The sequence below is a fragment of the Bubalus bubalis genome, chromosome 4, assembly GCF_019923935.1.
Source record: "Bubalus bubalis isolate 160015118507 breed Murrah chromosome 4, NDDB_SH_1, whole genome shotgun sequence".
In the NCBI taxonomy this organism is placed as follows: domain Eukaryota; kingdom Metazoa; phylum Chordata; class Mammalia; order Artiodactyla; family Bovidae; genus Bubalus; species Bubalus bubalis.
Window position 1 is genome coordinate 32,269,687 of NC_059160.1, and position 14,579 is coordinate 32,284,265.

General features: G+C 40.4%; 1 protein-coding gene across 1 annotated transcript in view; it reads left to right on the plus strand.

Annotated features, from left to right (window-relative positions):
- The first annotated feature begins 7,550 nt into the window (after positions 1-7,550).
- The window catches only part of ETNK1 (ethanolamine kinase 1), a 54,531-nt gene continuing 47,502 nt past the window's right edge, over positions 7,551-14,579 (plus strand). Inside the window, exon 1 of the mRNA XM_006073643.4 lies at positions 7,551-7,972. Within this exon, the coding sequence (XP_006073705.2) occupies positions 7,817-7,972 (156 nt within the window). The 5' untranslated portion in view covers positions 7,551-7,816. The remainder of the gene's footprint in view (positions 7,973-14,579) is intronic.

Sequence of the window (14,579 nt, forward strand, 5' to 3'; positions counted from 1 at the left end):
GTCAGTTCTTCACATCAGGTGGCCAAAGTGTTGGAGTTTCAGCTTCAACATCAGTTCTTCCAATGAATATTCAGGACTGATTTCCTTTAGGATGGACATGTTAGATCTCCTTGCAGTCCAAGGGACTCTCAAGAGTCTTCTCCAACGCCACAGTTCAAAAGCATCAATTCTTTGGCGCTCAGCTTTCTTTATAATCCAACTCTCACATCCATACATGAATACTGGAAAAATCATAGATCCATAGCTCAGCATGATCAGAGTACTCTATGAGTTCAGTTCAGTTGCTCAGTCGTGCCTGATTCTTTGCAACCCCATGAACTTCAGCACAGCCAGGCTTCTGTGTCCATCACCAACTCCAGCTAATTCAGCCCCTGGCTAATGCTATTCTTATCTGTGACTGGGTGTTTCAGGAGCTAATGAGGTGAACTTAAGCATTTGTTCATTAAGTACCTTTTATTTTCTAGGCACTATTCTACGTAGTGGAAGGGGCAGTAGACAAGAGAGACTGTGGATTTGCTCTTTTAGGGCTAACACTGTGCTACAAAGGTAGCTACTAAAAAAGTTAATACATTGATTTTGAGATAACTTACATAGTGACAAGTTATATATAAAAAAAATCAAACAGGTTATTATGATAAAGGAAGCAATGGAAAGACCTTTTTGGGAACAACTTTTGAGTAAGCTCTGAGTGATAGGGAACCCATGGAAAGAAACCAGTAGAGAGAAATCACAAGAAAGCAAAAACAGACAATTAGAAGCAGACTAGAGATAAAAACAGGGGAAGAGAGGAGATAGAGAAGTCAGCTATTTGCAAACTATCCAGAGGCACTGCTGCTGTTGGGTCCTTAAAGCTACAGCTTGACCTCTGACTTCTATGGACATTGTTGTCTCCTAATGTATGTATAAGCAGGTGGATGTATTCCACCTGCTGTCATTATTCCGCTGTAGGATATTTCTACTTGTCTATTTATCCATCTATCTATCATTTATCCAATTATATGTTGACTGAGGGACAGCTTGGTTGTTATCAATTATGAGCTATTATGATTAATACTGCAGTGCACGTTCTTTGGGCTTCAAAGGCGGCACTAGTGGTAAAGAACTGCCAGTGCAGGAGACGTGGGTTTGATCCCTGGGTCGGAAAGCTCCCCTGGAGGAGGGGATGGCAACCCACTCCAGTATTCCTGCCTGGAGAATCTCATGGACAGAGGAGCCTGGCAGGCTACAGCCCATAGAGTCACAGTGTCAGACACCACTTAAGCGACTTGGCATACTTGCATGTACATTCTTTACACACTTTCTCATGTACATATGTGAGATTTTTGTATATATCTGGAATTGAAGTTGGTGGATGGCAAAGAATGCTTATATTCATCTTAATAAAGACTGCAAAATTGCTATCCATAGGTTTTTTTTCATTTTTATTTTTTAATATTTCACCTTCTTACCAGTAATGTACACTTGGCACTGTAAGAATTCAAAAATTTTCCCAGTCTAATGGATGGAAATAAAATGATGTCTTGTTGTTTTAACTTGCATTGCTTATTAGTTATAGAAGTATATTTTGATGTTTATTTCCTGTTTGGATTTTCTCTTCTGAAAATTAATATTCTTCATTCATTTTCTCTTGGGTGACAACTTTCTTATTGATTAGTGGTATTCAGAATATTAGTCCTTTTTTGAGGATATATGTCACAATTATCTTTTATCTCTTTTATGTGTTGTCAATTAGTATGTCTTTTTATGACTAGCCAATTAATTTCATAAAGTTTTAAATTTTAATATTTTCAAAATTTTCAATCCTTTTCCTTTATGGTGTGCGCTTTATGAAACTTCTTTAGGAAATCTTTCCTTAACTTGCAAAATTGATCCTATGTTTCCTTCTACAATTTTTCCATTCATTCATTTACATTGTTAAAATAACTACTGCCTTGCCAAAGACATAAATATGAACTAAAGTCCCTAGTTTACATTAGGGTTCAGTCTTTGTGTTGTACAGTTCTATGGGTTTTGAAAAGTTCAAGTCTTGTAGCCACATTACAGTATCATACATACAGAATAGTTTCACTGCTCTAAAACTTCCTGTGAGCCATCTATTCATCCTTCCTTCCCTCTGGCTGAACACTTGGTCACCATTGATCTTTATACTGTCTCTGTTATTGTTTTGCTTTTTCCAGAATGGCATACAAATGGAATCATTTTATAGCCTTTTCAAATTGGCAGACTTGACTTAGCAATATGCATTAAAGTTTCTTTCTTTTTTTTTTTGGTGGATTTATCCCTCATTTATTATTGCTGAACAATATTCCATTGGATACATGTCCTGGTGGTTTTTGTTGTTGTTGCTGTTGTTGTTATTTTTACACCTATTCAGTTCAGTTCAGTCTCTCAGTTGTGTCCAGCTCTTTGCGACCCATGGACTGCAGCACGCCAGGCCTCCCTGTCCATTGCTAACTACCAGAGTTTACTCAAACTCATGTCCATTGAGTTGGTGATGCCATCCAACCATTTCATCCTCTGTCGTCCCCTTCTCCTCCTGCCTTCAATTTTTCCCAGCATCAGGGTTTTTCAAATGAGTCAGCTCTTCACATCAGGTGGCCAAAGTATTGGAGTTTCAGCTTCAGCATCAGTCCTTCCAATAAATACCCACGATTGATCTCCTTTAGGATGGACTGGTTGGATCTCCTTGCAGTCCAAGGGACTCTCAAGAGTCTTCTCCAACACCACAGTTCAAAAGCATCAATTCTTCGGTGCTCAGCTTTCTTTATAGTCCAACTCTCACATCCGTACATGACTACTGGAAAAACCATAGCCTTGACCAGGTGGACCTTTGTTGGCAAAGTAATATCTCTGCTTTTTAATATGTTGTCTAGGTTGGTCATAACTTTCCTTCCAAGGAGTAAGCGTCTTTTAATTTCATAGCTGCAGTTACCATCTGCAGTGATTTTGGAGCCCCCCAAAATAAAGTTTGCCACTGTTTCCATTATTTCCCCATCTATTTGCCATGAAGTGATGGGACTGGATGCCATCTATTCATCTATTAAATCTATTCACCTGTTCAGTGATATCTTGGTTGTTTCCAAGTTTTGGCAATTATGAATAAAAATGCTATAAATGAATAAAAATTCTATAAATATTCTTATGCAGGTTTTTTGTGTGAAGGTAAGTTTTCAACTCATTTCGGTAAAGATCAAGGAGCATGATTACTGATTTTATGGTAAGACAACGTTTACCTTTGTAAGAAGCTCCCCAACTCTCTTCCAAAGTGACTATACCATTATCACTGTCAGTAGTAAGAGTTCCTGTTTCTCTACATCTTCAACAGCATTTTTTGTATTTTGGATTTCAGCTATTTTAATAAGTGTGTAGTCATATCACATTGTTGTATAAAGTTGCAATTTCCTAATGATATGATGTTAAATGTTTTCATATGCTTGTTTGCTGTCTATGTATGGAATTGGGGTTAGGTCACTGTTCTGATCCTTTGCCCATTTTTAAATTGGATTGTTTGTTTTCCATTAGTAAGTTTTAAAAGTTATTTGCACATTTTGGATACAAATCTTTTATTAGATATATGTTGTGCAAATATTTTCTCCCAGTCTGTGTCTTGGACTTTCAATCTCTTAAATACAGAGATGTTTTTCACAGAGCAGAAATTTTTAATTTTAATTAAGCCTGTAAGCAGATAGTATACACGGTCTCCAGAGAAAGAAAACCAGGCATGGCTTTCTGGACATAAGAGAAGCCATTTTTGGCCTAAGCCATTTTGTGATCTGAGCTTGGCTGCAATGCTTGCCCTGCACAGATCTCAGTAACTAATGATCTCAAGGGAACAAAGGAGTTTAGAAACAGAAGAAAAGCAGTTAAGAAACAACAGGTAAGCTATAAAGTAGTCCTAGTTCTTTCTCAGGGTATATCTGTATATCTATCTATATAATTTGACAAAAATCCTTGAGCTGTTCTACAGATGGTAAGTCGCCTTGCCCAGGTGGAAGACCCAGACTGGTCACAACCTAAGGAATGAAGACGCTGACCTTTTCTGACCCTCATGACTTCCATCAGCTAAAGCTTGGACTCTGCTGACCTTTGCCCCAGTAATATGCTGAATTATCCTCTATTCAGCTGGGAAACACTGGGCTGGAAGAAGCACAAGCTGGAATCAAGATTGCCGGGAGAAATATCAATAACCTCAGATATGCAGATGACACCACCCTTATGGCAGAAAGTGAAGAGGAACTAAAAAGCCTCTTGATGAAAGTGAAAGAGGAGAGTGAAAAAGTTGGCTTAAAGCTCAACATTCAGAAAACGAAGATCATGGCATCCAGTTCCATTACTTTATGGGAAATACATGGGAAAACAGTGGAAACAGTGTCAGACTTTATTTCTGGGGGCTCCAAAATCACTGCAGATGGTGATTGCAGCCATGAAATCAAAAGACTCTTACTCCTTGGAAGGAAAGTTATGACCAACCTAGACAGCATATTCAAAAGCAGAGACATTACTTTGCCAACAAAGGTTCGTCTAGTTAAGGCTATGGTTTTTCCTGTGGTCATGTATGGATGTGAGAGTTGGACTGTGAAGAAGGCTGAGCACTGAAGAATTGATGCTTTTGAACTGTGGTGTTGGAGAAGACTCTTGAGAGTCCCTTGGACTGCAAGGAGATCCAACCAGTCCATTCTGAAGATCAGCCCTGGGATTTCTTTGGAAGGAAGGATGCTAAAGCTGAAACTCCAGTACTTTGGCCACCTCATGCGAAGAGTTGACTCATTGGAAAAGACTCTGATGCTGGGAGGGATTGAGGGCAGGAGGAGAAGGGGATAACAGAGGATGAGATGGCTGGATGGCATCACTGACTGGATGGACGTGAGTCTGAGTGAACTCCAGGAGTTGGTGATGGACAGGGAGGCCTGGTGTGCTGCGATTCATGGGGTTGCAAAGAGTAGGACACGACTGAGTGACTGAACTGAACTGAACTGATCCTCTATTCAAGTTCCTTCATAAATATGCATATTCCTCCCAATTTGCTTCATGAATATGCGTACTCCTTTAGCTTAAAACTTCTCCAATTTTGCTGTTCTAGATGTTGCTTAGATGTTCCCTGGTGTCTCTTCACTTGCTGCAAGTAATAAATATTACCTTATCCAGATCTTTGCCTTGGTTATGTCTTTTGGCTCACATTCATGAAGTGGCAAACCCAGTTTGGATAACAATGGGATCAAAAAAAATTTCCCATACAAATAGCAATTACTCCAGTACTATTTATCCATCCTTTCCTAATTTTTAATGCCACTTTCATTATATTTAAAGATCTCATAAATGTGTAGATCTTTTTCTGGAATCTTTATTTGTTCTCCTGGTTTGTTTGCCTACTCCTAAATTCAAAAGCAGAGACATTACTTTGCCAACAAAGGTCCGTCTAGTCAAGGCTATGGTTTTTCCTGTATGGAAAAACCTGTCATGTATGGATGTGAGAGTTGGACTGTGAAGAAGGCTGAGCACTGAAGAATTGATGCTTTTGAACTGTGGTGTTGGAGAAGACTCTTGAGAGTCCCTTGGACTGCAAGGAGATCCAACCAGTCCATTCTAAAGGAGATCAGCCCTGGGATTTCTTTGGAAGGAAGGATGCTAAAGCTGAAACTCCAGTACTTTGGCCACCTCATGCGAAGAGTTGACTCATTGGAAAAGACTCTGATGCTGGGAGGGATTGGGGACAGGAGGAAAAGGGGACAACAGAGGATGAGATGGCTGGATGGCATCACTGGATGGACGTGAGTCTGAGTGAACTCCGGGAGTTGGTGATGGACAGGGAGGCCTGGTGTGCTGCGATTCATGGGGTCGCAAAGAGTTGGACACAACTGAGCCACTGAACTGAACTGAAAACCGTTATATAATAAATCTTGGTAGGATGTGTTCTCCCAACTTATTCTCCAATCTCCCTCTCCCACAAAGAATCATAGCAGCTTTTGTTCGACCTTAAGTTTTGGTGTGAATTTTAATGTCACTTTAACAAGTTTTGTGAAAAACTCAGTTGAGATTTGAATTGTAATTGCACTATATTTATTGATTAGTTCAGTGAAAACTGAGGTCTTTATAATAACTATGTTTTCTTATTCATGGATGTGGTTCATTTCTCCATTAGTATAATTTCACCCATAAAGTATTACACATATTTTGTTAGTTTTATTCTTAGGCACCTAATAGTTTTTTTTTTTGGGGGGGGGGGTCTAATTATTAACAGATGTTTCTTTAAAATTAAAAACTTGTGTAATTCCAGAAATAATTTTTAAAATCATTTCACAATTCAGAACAGTTTCAAAATTCTTAAAATTCCAACTGTTTAATACAAGTACAAATTATACAAAATTAAAATAGATTCTACCTGAAATGTGAAATTATTAGTATATTATTTCCACCCAAACAAGAAGAACATGTAATTTAGCGTTTCTTGCAATATACGATTTAAAAAAGACTAAGTTTGGAATATGCTGAATCAACTTTCTTGCTGTCTATAAAACTCTCTTTTCCTTGTTTTTAGTTTATTTAGTTTGGCGCGCGCACACGCCCCCTCCACCCCCGCCCCCGCCGGCGTCCCCTTATGGAAAGTAAGCTATTTTGTGATTGACAAAGGTAAGTAGGTTCTGAACAACTGGAATGTAAACTGATGTTAATCAGATAATTAAGCATTTTGACTGTTAAGCTGAGTTGTTAGTGATGTAATTCACCACTAATAAGTATATTCACCATTTACCAAGTGTTGCAGAGAAGACAGATTAAGAGGTCAAATCTAAAGCCAATTTCCTCACATTATAAGGAAAATTAGGAAGTCCCAGTAAATTACTGGTGGATTACCCAGTTTCCAGTATTCTCTTAGCAGTGGTATTAGCTGATACAAGACCATGAGACTAAAAGCCCACCCAGCACCTCCATCGCTGAGCCTCAGAATTACTTCCCTTCCATCTTCATACACTATAACCTGTTCCTCCTGACTCTAAATAATTCTCAGTACGGTCAAATAACCGACCTTTAAAAATACATCTTGAAGTGCAGTCTCCGTTTTACCCAATTATCTTAACTGTCCCAGTATACCATGAGCTCAGTATACTGCTGATGGTAATTTAGTTGTCAATCCAACTATGTGGACCTCAGTACACAGCAGTTCCGAGATGAAGGCGACCCAGTTAATTTAGATTGCCCAGACTCAGGCCAAACTCAGAGGCTGACCCTGGGGTTATTTCAGGACGCGTCCCTGGCATTCCAGAAAAAGTCAGCCCTACCTCAAACCCAGATCCCAAGACCCACCCCTTCCTCCAAAAAGGTGAGCTAAAGCTTCAGTGCCTTTCGTTCGGGGCTTGGCAGGGCTCAACCTCATTCCAGAAGGCGAGCCCCGCGTGTTTCCGACTACCACGCCAGGAAGAGCCTGATAAAGGCCGAGAAACCGAGCTCTGGGAACCAGGCCCATTGTGCCCCGGAGCTAGACACGCGGCCTTGAGCCTGACGCAGCCGAGGCCCCGCCCCACGCGTGACGCCAGCGTCAGGCCAGTCCCGGCATGCTCCGCGCCCGCCGGCGGCCGAGCGCAGACGAGAGGAATTTTTTTCCCGTGAGCATTCCCCGCTCAGTTCAGCCGCTGTCCAGACCCGGGTTGGCGAGAGTGCCGCCTCCACCGGTTCTCCTACCGCTCGGCCGTCAGTCTGAACGCCCCCAGCCCTCCCGCGAGGGCGCCCCGGGACGGAAGGATCCAGCAGCCTGTCGGCGCCCGCCGTTCTCGTGGTCGCCGTCGCCGTCGTCGTTGTGGTAGTCTCTGCCGTCGCCTGGGCCATGGCCAATTACATCCACGTCCCGCCCGGCTCCCCGGAGGTCCCCAAGCTGGACGTCACGGTGCAAGATCAGGAGGAGCAGCGCTGCCGGGAGGGGGCCCTGAGCCTCCTGCAACACCTGCGGCCGCACTGGGACCCTCAGGAGGTGACCCTGCAGGTAACGCCCACACCTTAGCCCCGGGTCTCTCCCGACCTTGACGCGGCCCAGGGGGAAGGGAGTGGGGGGTTTTCACCTCACCATCCTTTATGGTCCCCGGGGCCCCAGGAGGATCTCCGGGAACGTCTTCTCGCTCCGTTCTTTGGGAAGTGACCCTGTGTTTCCTCCGTCACACCTAGGAAGGTCACTCCCCCTTCTTTCATCATTGCTTACTGAGGTTGTCCTGAGGGCAGATTTCCTTTTTCCCGAAGCGGCTACGTTAGTGACGCACCCCTTCCACCTCAGGAAGGTTCTTGTTGTTACTTGCCTCTCCTCCCCCTCCCCTTTCCTAGAAGACGGCGGAATGAACCCTTTCCACTCCCCTTGCAAGGGGTCCTCGCCCGTCGGCCTAAGCCACTGTCGCCTCTCCTTTCACAAATAATGCAGTAATTAATTTTCTCTGATCTTTTCCTTTCCCTTTCCAATCCTCCCCCCGTCGGTGTAACCCACTGATGCTCACCCTGCGTTTTATCTTCTCAAATCCTGGGATTGGCGACAGCCCTGTATGTATCCCAAAGTAATGACCATGGTCATCATGCATTATCAGATTGGGTTCTTAGGTGGCCCTGCATACGTTGTTTTATTTGTATCAGTATTTCTGTAAAGGTTTTAATCATGTGAGTGAAACTAACAATATCTGGTGTTAGAACGATAGGTGGCTTGTGAATATTTCTTTTTCCGGAGCCACTGTATTCATAGAAATTGGGAGAAAAAGTCCTGGAGAACCTATGCGTTTTTGAATAGCTTATTTTTAATAAGTTATGATGCAGCATACAGGAAATGTATTTTGAGCACTTATTTCTTTTTAACTTTTTCAGTTTTAGGTACTATATACGAAAATGAACCTCCTTTTCCGTGCAAACACAAAGTAATTTTAAAGGCTGGCATATTTGAGGTTTGTTTCAAATCTGAGCAATAATGTAAGAGTCAAATCGTCTGCCGTAGTTTGTTGACTGTTTCAGCAAAGTTAACTGACTTAACAGTATCTCAGGTGCTTTGCTAAAGTAGTTACCTATATAAAAATGAATAAAACATGAGTAGTGCCCTAGGGCCCAGAACAGTCCTTGACACTTCAGTTTCATTAATGTTGGCTTCAAATCTTACTGTCTGGAAGAGTTTTGAGCAGATTAAAAGGACCCATATGTTTTGGAAAAAAGTTATCAGACAAAAATTTTGAAAATTTAAGGGAGTGTTTGTTAGCCCGATATGTAGAACATTGTGAATCAAAAGTGATTTTCATGTGTAATAAAAAAAAAAAAATAGTAGAGTTGGACCATAAAGAAGGATAAGCACCGGAGAATTGATGCTGTTGAATTGCGGTGTTGGAGAAGACTCCTGAGAGTCCCTTGGACTGAAAGGAGATCAAACCAGTCAATCCTCGAAGGAAATCAGTCCTGAATATTCTTTGGAAGGACTTATGCTGAAGTTCCAATACTTAGGCCACCTGATTTGAAAAACTGACTCATTGGAAAAGACCCTGATGCTGGGAAAGGTTGATGGCAAAAGGAGAAGGAGGGAGTGGGACATGGAGGATGAGATGGTTAGATAGCATTACCGACTCAAGGGACATGAATTTAAGCAAACTGGGAGATAGTGAAGAACAGGGAAGCCTGGCGTGCTGCAGTGCATGGGGTTGCAGAGTCTGACACAACTTAGTGACTGAACAATAACAGCATATTTTCTTTAAGGAAAATTAGTTTAATTGAAATTTCCAAGTTGAAACTCTATACTTCTTTAGTTTATTATTTATTAACTTATTCTAATTTTTTACATTTATTAAAATAAGTTATGTTCTGGCCATCAGTTATTAATTAAACATTAATTAAAGACATTGCCGTTTTCTGGTAAACTTTGATTCTGACAAGCTGTATTACTTTTTAAGCAGAGACTTAAGAGTTTGAAGCTTTGATGACTGGAATTTTAGAGGTACATTAGGTGTTTTTTTAAATCATTTAATCTCTCAGACAACCATTTTAGATGGGTACTATCATTTTTTTAGATATAACTCAGTGAAGTAAATTTAGCCAGGATATAGGTTGAAAAAAAAAGATAAAATGTGTTAACATTCAGACTGTTTCTGGTTGTTGAAAGTACTTGAGATTGAGCCTTACCTGAAACCCGAGTATCAACTTTTGACTTTAAGACCTTTGTACTCATTATCCAAACTTCCAGTGTGCTTATTTGTAAATGAAGGTAAATACTACCATTTGTTTTGCTCTTATGATGATTGTTATTTACAAATCTAATCCCTCCGTGTGCAAGCAAAGCTTTTGATCCAGAAGCTGGGACAACTGCTAAGCTGAGTTGATGGTTAGTCATCTGTCAATTTAGTAGATCTGACTCCCATATTCTAGGTCATTATAAACTCTGCTTTTATGATGCTTCAGAATTTCTTTAGTAAATATGGACAGGAATATTTTCTTTTGAGATTTGCTTTTATTTCCTTTGAAGTATAAAGATAAAAGTCATACCTCATGAAGTATAAACATAAAAGTCATACCTCACATATAGTCAAAAGACTAAAACAAGTATCAGTAATAATAGCACATATTTTTAAAAGATTTTTTCTCAAATTCTTATGTGATATAAAATATTATTTAAACATACCTTAGACTGGGTGACTTCACTTTCACTTTTCACTTTCACGCATTGGAGAAGGAAATGGCAACCCACTCCAGTGTTCTTGCCTGGAGAATCCCAGGGACGGGGGAGCCTGGTAGGCTACCATCTATGGGGTCACACAGAGTCGGACACGACTGAAGTGACTTAGCATAGCATAGCATAGCATAGCATAGCATATCATAGAAGCTTACTCTAATAATACTTATTTACCTGGCACTTACTCTTGCCAGCTGAACTTTGAGAGCACATTACAAAATCCAGAAGCAAACAAACAAAGATGTTAGTACATTCAAAATGATAGAGGGTCCCGTCTTTGCTTGCAACTTATGGACATACGGGATAATATATCTCATTTTAGATAGAGCTTTAAAAAGTTGAATTATTTTTTCCCTATCTCCGCCAAATTAAAAGATTACAGTATAAAAGTAGTGGTGAGCTTTGTGGAGTGTAGTATGTTAGAATAAGGAGAGTAGGTCTAAAATAATACATCAGAGTGTTTTTTATTTAATATTTTACTGTTTATAAAGAAAGCACTTTGGTATACACGCTCCCAACAATCCTGTGAGATAGATGTAAACTGTTAATATGTATTTTATAGTTAAATGATACTGAACTTGAAGTTAGTAATGGCAGATCTGGGATGAGAACTCATAAATTATTGCTCTTTGATAAAAGTTTATGTTTGTTCAGTTCAGTTGCTCAGTCGTGTCCAACTCCTTGTGACCCCATGGACTGCAGTTTGTATATTATGATTAAGACAGGGAAGCCATTTCTCTGCAAAGTTCATAGGAAGATTTTGTCTTAAGTTCCTTACAAATATAATTTCATTACTTTTTCCACATGTGACGTTATTTTGGAAAAGGGATTCACTTCTGCTTTCTTTTAAAATCATTACTATCTAATAGGAAAGTATTTGAGTGGGTGATGACACCTAAGAGTATTTTAACTATGACTAAGAGTGATGGGATGTTTAATAGACTCCTGTGAAGGATGTGTAATGTTTGATAGGCTCCCGTGTATTTTGATAATGTGTGACCACAAAGTCAGGGGTCTAATGTGCTAGTTCACTTTCAGGTATTAATAGCTATATGTCTTGGACTGAGCAACCATTTCACCACTTTTTGAGGCCTCAGCATAGTGTAGTGGAAAGAGGATGGTTTCAAATCCTGATGTCAGCCATTTGTCACCTTTGGCAAGTTTAAAAATCTCTATAAAAAGAAATTACTATCTACCTTGGAAAATAGTAGCATAGTACAAAACAGAATTTAACTACTATCAGTTCAGTTCAGTCACTCAGTCGTGTTGCACCCCATGGACTGAAGCTTGCCAGGCCTTCTTGTCCATCACCAACTCCCAGAGTTGACTCAAACTCATGTCTGTTGAGTCAGTGATACCTCCAACCATCTCATCCTCTGTCGTCCCCTTCTCCTCCCGCCTTCAATCTTTCCCAGCATCAGGGTCTTTTCCAATAAGTCAGTTCTTCTCATCAGGTGGCCAAAGTTTTGGAATTTCAGCTTCAGTATCAGTCCTTCCAATGAATATTCAGGACTGATTTCCTTTAGGATGGACTTGTTGGATCTCCTTGCAGTCCAAGAGACTCTCAAGAGTCTTCTCCAACACCACAGTTCAAAAGCATCACTTCTTCGGTGCTCAGCTTTCTTTATAGTTCAACTCGCACATCCATAGATGACTGCTGGAAAAACCATAGCTTTGACTAGATGGACCCTTGTTGGCAAAGTAATGTCTCTGCTTTTTAATATGTTGTCTAAGTTGGTCATAACTTTTCTTTCAAGGAGCAAGTGTCTTTTAATTTCATGGCTGCAGTCACCATCTGCAGTGATTTTGGAGCCCCCCAAAATAGTTTGTCACTGTTTCCATTGTTTCCCCATCTATTTGCCATGAAGTGATGGGACCAGATGCCTTGATCTTAGTTTTCTGAATGTTTAGTTTTAAGCCAACTTTTTCACTCTCCTCTTTAACTTTTAACTACTACAGTACTACAAATAGTAATTTTAATACTATTCTTTTACTACTTTTACTACTTTACTACTAAGAGTAGAGTATCAGGAGAATTAAATGAAATAGGTAAAAATTATGCACAGTATGTTTTATTACTTCACCCTACCCCCCATCCCTGGCTCACCACCCCCCCAGCCTTTGTAAGTAGAAAGTTGTTCTAAAAGAATTGTAAGCTCCTAAAATTTTGACATGTAATTTTGACATGTATTTTTTTGTACTGGCATAATGCTAATTTTCAGCAGCATTTCTTGTAGCAGAAGGTAGGCATGGGAGAATGGAGAAGGAAAGGCTTCACAGAAAGGCTTCAAGGGGTACCTTGAATTGAGTTTGGAAGGAAAGATAGGAGATGGAATGGGGAAGTATTTCTGGGCAAAGAAAAACCACTTGCGTAAACTATGAGTGTTTCATGGAGTATGAGTGTGGTGTACAAAGTGATTTCCAAATAAGGGAGAGGTTAAATATGAAGTATTTATGCCTCATTAGAAGGTGGTATTTTATTATCTAGGACGTAATGGGAAGTTGGTGAATGTTTTTAAGGAGGTATGTTACATATTTTTTAGAGAAGTGGCAGATTACTATTTAGGCAGCATCCATTGAAGAAAATGTTTTGAATTGGGAAGTGAGTGATTACTTAGAACGGAGAAGGCAATGGTGCCCAACTCCAGTACTCTTGCCTGGAAAATCCCATGGACAGAGGAGCCTGGTGGGCTGCAGTCCATGGGGTCGCTAGAGTCCGACACGACTGAGCGATTTCACTTTCACTTTTCACTTTCATGCATTGGAGAAGGAAATGGCAAGCTACTCCAGTGTTCTTGCCTGGAAAGTCCCATGGACGGAGGAGCCTGGTAGGCTGCAGTCCATCCAGTCGCTAGAGTCGGACACGACTGAGCGATTTCACTTTCACTTTTCACTTTGATGTATTGGAGAAGGAAATGGCAACCCACTCCAGTGTTCTTGCCTGGAGAATCCCAGGGACAGGGGAGCCTGGTGGGCTGCCGTCTATGGGGTCACACAGAGTTGGACACGGCTGAAGCTACTTAGCAGCAGCAGCAGATCACTTAAAAAGGACATTATTTTTGAAACTCTTGGTTGCTGCTTACTAAGAGGATGCTAAATTAGTATAGTGGATTGAAATCACTACAGTTTAAAAAGATGAGTTAAGATATGATCGGAAAGATCAGAGAGCATTGCAAGTAATATGGTTAAATATTTCTTGTGAAGCTTGTTTTAGTTTTACATGAAACTATGTATGTGTTGAATTAAACCATAAATACGTTTTTTTCCCCAGTGTATTGCGTTAAAAAATGTTTGTGAAAGACAACTGAGGAGAGACTGTTATGTTAGTATAGATAAGGGGTGCTGGGATCCAAATTAGGACAGTGGCCTTGAAGCTGGAAATAAGGGATAGATTTGACATTTCAGAAAATAAATGTGCAGGACTTGTTAATTGCTTGCAGGTCCGGGAGGAAGTGGGAAGCTTAAGGGCTTTGTTTTGTTTCTTGTTTCTTTTTGTGGCTGACAAAGATAGGGCAGTAATGAAAGGCCTTTATGTAAGGAATCAAGTTGTATTTTTCAGGATTCTGTCATTGTTTTTTATCTTTTGGCCTTTCCACATGACAGGTGGGATCTTAGTTCCTTGGCCAGGAATTGAACCTGAACCCTCTGCAGTGGAAGCACAGAATCTTACTCGGGACCACCAGCAAAGTCCCCCGAATTTTTTCTTAGAAGTTTTTTTACTCTGATACATCTTATGGGCTATAGATAAATTTTGTCACCCTTTTAAAAATTGTGAGATACAACAAGCCTACAGAAAAAAATGAAACATAAATTGTTGTAGAACAAATACCTTTGTAGCCCTAGCTCAGGGAAAGAGAGAAAACATTAACCAGTAACCCAGAATATCTCCCACTTCCCTTTCTGCTCCTAC